Source organism: Condylura cristata, unplaced genomic scaffold, assembly GCF_000260355.1.
Source record: "Condylura cristata isolate star-nosed mole 26May11 unplaced genomic scaffold, ConCri1.0 scaffold00041, whole genome shotgun sequence".
Classification (NCBI taxonomy): domain Eukaryota; kingdom Metazoa; phylum Chordata; class Mammalia; order Eulipotyphla; family Talpidae; genus Condylura; species Condylura cristata.
In genome coordinates this window covers 6,629,954-6,635,627 of record NW_004567142.1, presented here as the reverse complement: position 1 = coordinate 6,635,627, position 5,674 = coordinate 6,629,954, and the positions used below count along the sequence as shown (strand labels likewise).

General features: G+C 64.3%; 2 protein-coding genes across 3 annotated transcripts in view; one reads left to right on the top strand and one right to left on the bottom strand.

Moving 5' to 3' along the window:
• TFPT (TCF3 (E2A) fusion partner (in childhood Leukemia)) overlaps positions 1-3,858 on the top strand; it is a 6,576-nt gene extending 2,718 nt beyond the window's left edge. The window contains exons 3-6 of the mRNA XM_004694304.2: positions 773-843; positions 3,159-3,228; positions 3,312-3,530; positions 3,721-3,858. Of these exons, the coding sequence (XP_004694361.1) occupies positions 773-843; positions 3,159-3,228; positions 3,312-3,530; positions 3,721-3,840 (480 nt within the window). The 3' untranslated portion in view covers positions 3,841-3,858. The remainder of the gene's footprint in view (positions 1-772; positions 844-3,158; positions 3,229-3,311; positions 3,531-3,720) is intronic.
• A 62-nt stretch (positions 3,859-3,920) lies between these two features.
• The window catches only part of NDUFA3 (NADH dehydrogenase (ubiquinone) 1 alpha subcomplex, 3, 9kDa), a 2,901-nt gene continuing 1,147 nt past the window's right edge, over positions 3,921-5,674 (bottom strand). The window contains exons 3-6 of one of the 2 annotated variants that reach the window (XM_004694305.2): positions 5,555-5,606; positions 5,270-5,344; positions 4,475-4,552; positions 3,921-4,074 (exon numbers count right to left, since the gene is read on the bottom strand). In XM_004694305.2, the coding sequence (XP_004694362.2) occupies positions 3,983-4,074; positions 4,475-4,552; positions 5,270-5,344; positions 5,555-5,606 (297 nt within the window). In that variant the 3' untranslated portion in view covers positions 3,921-3,982. Of the gene's footprint in view, positions 4,075-4,474; positions 4,553-5,269; positions 5,345-5,554; positions 5,611-5,674 lie in introns of both variants that reach the window. The other variant, XM_012733610.1, reaches the window with a different exon arrangement.

The window sequence follows — 5,674 nt, the reverse complement described above, 5'->3', positions numbered from 1 at the left end:
CCCTCCTGCCCCCAGCTAGTCGAACAGGTGAGTGGCCACCTGAAGGCACCTGGTCCTTGTCTCATGCAGAGCTGGCATTTGCGCCGCTGCTCCTAACCCTACTCCACTTGAAGTTGGTTGTTGTCCCATTTTACACACGCAGGCACCAAGGCTTACAGAGCCTGAGTCACTTTCACAAGCTCACACTACGGGAAAGCTGCGGCTCTGGCTGGGACCCAGGAGAGCACACACCTGGCTGCTCCACTCAGCCCCTGCGGGCTTGGTTATGTCCCCTCCCTCTGTGGCTGTACCTGGCCCAGGCCCCTTTTCTCCTGGCTCATCATTCACTGACCTCCCCGTCACGCCAGCCCACGTGTCCAGGGCCCATGTCACGGCCGACAGCCACGTGAAGCCCTTTGTTCAGCCCCACTCCCAGGTCGTGCCAGAGGCACAAGGGACCCAAGCATAAACTCCATCCTAGAAGGGGAGACGAGGGAGAAGGGCTCTCGGGTGCCAGAGAAGCTTCAGCGCAAGGGACAGAGAAGAGGGCGGGTAGATTGTGTGTGTGAAGTGGGGATGGGGTGCAGGTGGGTGAGTGGTCTGGGTGAACCCAGAACTGGCCACATGTGAGCTGAGCGCTGAAGGACTGAGCTGTGAGGTGAGCCCTGCGCCGCCTGGGCGGCAGGCAGGGGGGGCGCAGGCGGGGGGGGCGCAGGAGGGAAGCGTAGGTGCAGCCTCAGTGCACAGTAGGGTGGAGAGCCAGATGACCACATGCCCTCTCCACCTCCTGCAGGTGAATGAGCGGGTCTTGAACCGGCTCCACCAGGTCCAGAGGATCACTCGGAGGTTGCAGCAGGAACGCAGGTAACCTGGCGGGAAGCCGGCATGCCCCAAGTGCTCACGCCCTCCCTGCCTGCCCAGCATCAGTGGCTGGGAAGTGGCTGGGGCAGCAGGGCCCAGACCGGAGAGCACAGGAGTGGGCCTGGGCCCGGGAGGCCCAGCCCGGCTCCCTGACGGGGTGTGCGCACCACCAAGGAGCACAGCCCTCGAGGCTCAGACCGGCTTGAAAGCATTTTTGCCATGTCAGCGACAGCCCTTCCCCGAGCCCCAGCCTCCTGCCAACTAAGGGCGCTACCCAGGTTACCCGGAGCCACGAGGCAGCTGTGAGCCCCGTGTGAGCTCAGCCTGGCCCTCCTGCCACCACACCCAGGGCCCAGGGGGCAGCAGCCCCCACCTTGCTGGCCCTGGGGGTGCTCCCTCTCCTCTGAAGCCCCTTAGTGGCCAAGTCAGCCGCCTGCCCGGGATACCCCCACCCAGTTCCTTCTTGCCTCTTGGCTGGCTCATTCTCCCTTGCCCAAAGCTGACCCAGTGGGCCTAGGGCCCTGCCCATGCGCCCTCTCCCCCAGCCCGGTGCCTGGCATAGTGGCCGCAGATGGTGACATTTAATGAAACAAAATGTAAGCTCATTAAACTTTATTAACATGAACCGGGAAATCAGCTCCGCCGCAGCTTCTGCCACCGCGGTGCTCAGCAGCCGTCTGAATTAATTCAAGTGAACGCAAAACCTCACACCCTGCTGACACTGGCCTCTTCTGCTGCCCAGGAGCACAGTTGGTGCTTTTCATGAACCAAAATCTAATGACACGAGATTTGCTTCCCAGTGGCGCTGGGGAGTAAGTGCCCACGTAGCTGGTGCAGCCCCTGGCCACGCCCCCAGGCCAAGGGCTTGCCAAGAGCTGCGGGCAGCAGTGGACGGCACAGATGTGGGGCTCCCCTCCTGACCTGGCCGGCTGCCCCCCGGGAGGCCTCAGACTGCCTGGATGTTGCCAGCCTCCCACCTGTCTCCATGAGACGCCAGTCCCTGGTCAGCTGCTGCCGGCACCGCTCAGGGCACTCACGCCCCCTGCCTGAAGCCCCGGCGCTTCCCCTTTGCGCCGCCTCCCCCACAGCTGACCGGCTGGCTGGGGCGAGACTACCCCCATCTCAGCCTCATCTGGTCTCCAGCGCTCACATGACCCCTGGGCCTCCTTCCCTGCCTCACCCCCCGCGGGGCCCCTCCTTTTTCACGTGCACCAGATGAAGCTTTTACTCCGCAAGTTTCTGGCGGCCTGGTTGGCTCACTTTCTGAGCCAGCCCCTGGGGCCCCGCCCAGGGGGGCTCAGCGGTCAGGTGCTGTGGAAACCACCACCACAGGTTCCCCAGTTTTAAAAATAAGACCCAGAAGCGCTCATGACTCACCACAGCCAAGGGCGAAGCGCCCGGGGCCTCAGCAGGATAATCCGCACGAGGTGTCTCCTGGAGTGTGACTCAGCCCGCAAGCCCTAACGGCACTGCGTGTACATTTAAAAATGGTCAAGCTGGTACATTTTAGCGTATCCTTTACCCCGTTTTTAAGAAGAAAATTGATGTTTTCCAAAAGTGAAAATGTAAGACAGACCAAGTCACTCCTGCCCAAGCCCTGCCGCAGGGGTCCTGCCGGGGTCAGTCAGGGCCACATCTGCACAGCTGGGGGTGTGCGACCACACACCGGCACGCGGCCACCGCGGGTCTTGGCTCTTGCTGTCGCTTAGGCTGCTCCCTGACCGCCACAGGCGCCCCCGCACTGTCCTTTTGAGGCGTCTGTGCAGTCACACCCTGCCCTTTCCGTCCCCGACCGCTGACAGTGCTGATGGCCAGCCCCCCGGCGACCCCAGTTCTGCCCACAGGAGTGGCTGTGCTCCCCGGCCCCGGCGCCCTGCCAGGCACACAGCAGATGAGACCGTGCGCGTGAAATGCTCACCTCAGGCGATGCCAAGCAGGCAGCAGCTCGTCGGCACTCAACAGGCTTTTTGAAGCAGGGCTGGGCAAAACGGCCGTAGCAGGGTCCTCGGAGACGAGGTCCCCGGAAGGGGTGGGCTGACCAGCACTGCTCCTCACTCTGAGAACCACGTGCGCGCCAGCACTTAGCAAGCCTCTGCCTGCTGGGTGCCGCAGACAGCACCAGCTGCTGCCCACCTGGCCGGGCTGTCCTCTCCCGGTTACAGAGGCTCAGAGGCACCTGTTTTGCCCAAAGATGCCCTGGCATGTCGAGTTCTCCCAGCTCCAAACCTGGCTGAGCACACCTTGAGCTGAGCGTAGTGTCCGCCTGTCCTTCCCACCTCTGGGAGACAGCGGTCCCTCTCTGGCTTCTCTGGGCGCAGGTTCCTCATGAGGGTGCTGGACTCCTATGGCGATGACTACCGGGCTGGCCAGCTCACCATTGTGCTAGAGGTGAGGGGCCTCCGGGGGGAGCGCTGGGTGGGCTGTGGCCAGGCAGGCCCAGGACCCGGCCTTCACCCGCTGTCCCCGGCCAGGATGAGGGCAGTCAGGGCGCGGATGCGCCCACGCCCGGCAACACTGAGAACGAGCCTCCAGAGAAGGGGGGGCTGTCGCCTCCCGGGAGGACACCAGCGCCTCCCGAGGCTGGCAGCCCGGCCCCAGGCGAGGGGCCCAGTGGGCGAAAGAGGCGGCGAGCTCCCCGGGATGGACGCCGAGCAGAAGCCGTGCTGACGCCAGAGCTGGCTCCCGTGCAGGTAGGCCTGGCCGGGCGAGCGGGCGGGGGCTGGAGGCGCGGGGCAGCGGGCAAGGAGGCAGCGGGAGAGACGGGAGGGCTGGGAGGTGAGGAAGGCCCAGGGGCCTGCAGGGGACAGGAGCAGAGCGCGTGGCCCAGGCCAGGAGGAGGCCACTAGGCTACTGCCCACTCGCCTGATCCTGCTTTCACAGATAAAGGTCGAGGAAGACTTCGGCTTTGAAGCAGACGAGGCCCTGGATTCCAGCTGGGTTTCTCGGGGGCCAGACAAACTGCTGCCCTACCCCACCCTAGCCAGCTCTCCCTTTGACTGACCCCCAATAAACTCACCCTCTGTTCACCTCGGTACTGTCTACTGCTCCCACCTAATTACACACATGCCCAGATTCCGGGGTTAGTTTTCACGTTTTTATTGGGGATCCCAGAAGATGGGTTTCCTCCTGTCAACGGAGGTGCTCACAGTTTCTTCAGCCACTCCAAGCTGCGGCCCTGAGGGTCCTGGGGGTGGCTGGGCACGTCGGGCAAGTTCCCATCATCCCGGAGGGGCACTGGGGACAGGAGAGTGGGCCGCTGAGACCTAGTGGCCTCCTCCTGGCCAACCGAGGTGGTCTCGGGGGCCACGAAGGGCACCCAGAGCAGAGATGAGCAGAGGAAAGGCCTGAGTCACACACGCAGACACAGAGACAAGGGAGGAGAGAAGGTGGGCACAGACAGCCATCTGACAGAGCTGAGGAAACAAGACCAAGACCTGGAGACACCCAGGGAGCGACACAGATGGCAACCCCAGGACCGCAGAACATGGAAATGCAAACAGGGCACGTAAACCACAGGAAAGGAAAAAAGGTCTGGACTGCGCTGCCGGTCCCGGGTCCTTGCTGGGGAAAGCCCAGCCCGTGATGAGCCCCCTCGCTCAGGTCGGTCCCAGGGCCGACGCCGGCGCCCACTTACCTGGGTAGGTGTAGGGCGTGACCTGGTTGATCATGATGGCATACTTGGTGTAGGGGCTGAGAGGCGGCAGAAGGATAGCTGCGGACAGACCCGGGGGTGAGGCCCTGGGGAAGGGGAAAGCTGGGCCTCGGCAAAGTGGGGGTCAAGTGCATGGGAGGAGGGCACCATAAAAAGGGCCGAAACCGTTTATTGGAAGAGGCCAGGACCGAGTGCTTGTGCGCAGTGAGATGTAAAGGGGCAGGGGGCCCGGAGGTGGGCGTTGACAGGCCCGGGACGTGCTGGGAATGCAGAGTCCCGGGCCCGCCCAAGACCTACTGAATCAGCGCCTGCGTGTTAACGAGAACCGCAACAGGCCCCAAGGGGGCACCCAAGCGCGAGTGCTGCTGGGTCCGAGGTGTAGACTCAGGAGGGCACGTTCCGGTCTCTGCGGGCTTTTCCCGGGACAGACTCCCCGGCCACGACCCCCCTCACTTCATAGGGGCGTGGGGTGGGGAGTGGCATGGGAGGGTTGGATCCGGACATCATCTTTTAAAATTCTGCGCACTCAGTTAACTGTTTTCCAAGCACAGGCTCCTTGAGAGGGCTGATGGACAGCTCCGGTAGGGGCCTTCGGGGAGGGGAAGGCCGCGGGACGTCGTGGGGTGTTGGTACCCCGCGAGGACTCTGCGTTGGGGCGGCGAGGGGGCTGGCGGGACCGGGACTGAATGCCAAGGGGGGGACCCGTGGGGGAGGCGGGAGAGGAAGCCAGGACGCCGGCGGGGGCGACGCGCGGTGGCGCCTGCAGCACTCACGCACCGAGGCCCGCAATGGTAAAGGACGCGACCAGCACCGGCTCCTTGGCCCAGGCGTTCTTGAGGAAGGCGGCCAGTCCTGGAGAGGCGGGAGGAGGGTCACGCCTGCAGAGGGTGCCCGGGTGACCTCTAACCCTCCCCGCCACCCCGCCCTGGGGGAGGCCTCTAGTGGCCCCTGCGTCCCCCTCCGGCTGGACCCCGCCGTCTTCACAACATCTCGGCCACACCCTGCCCCCACGACAGCAGGAGGCTCGGGCCAGGACCCCTCGCCGCCGGCGCTCACACTTACTAGCAGCCATCTTGGTCGCGGCGGCGAGGCGCGGAGCACCCTGGGAGTTGTGGTCCCTCGCGCCGGGCGCTGCTGTCTGGGTCCGCGTGTGCGCACTAGCGCGAAACAGCTGTCGAAGGC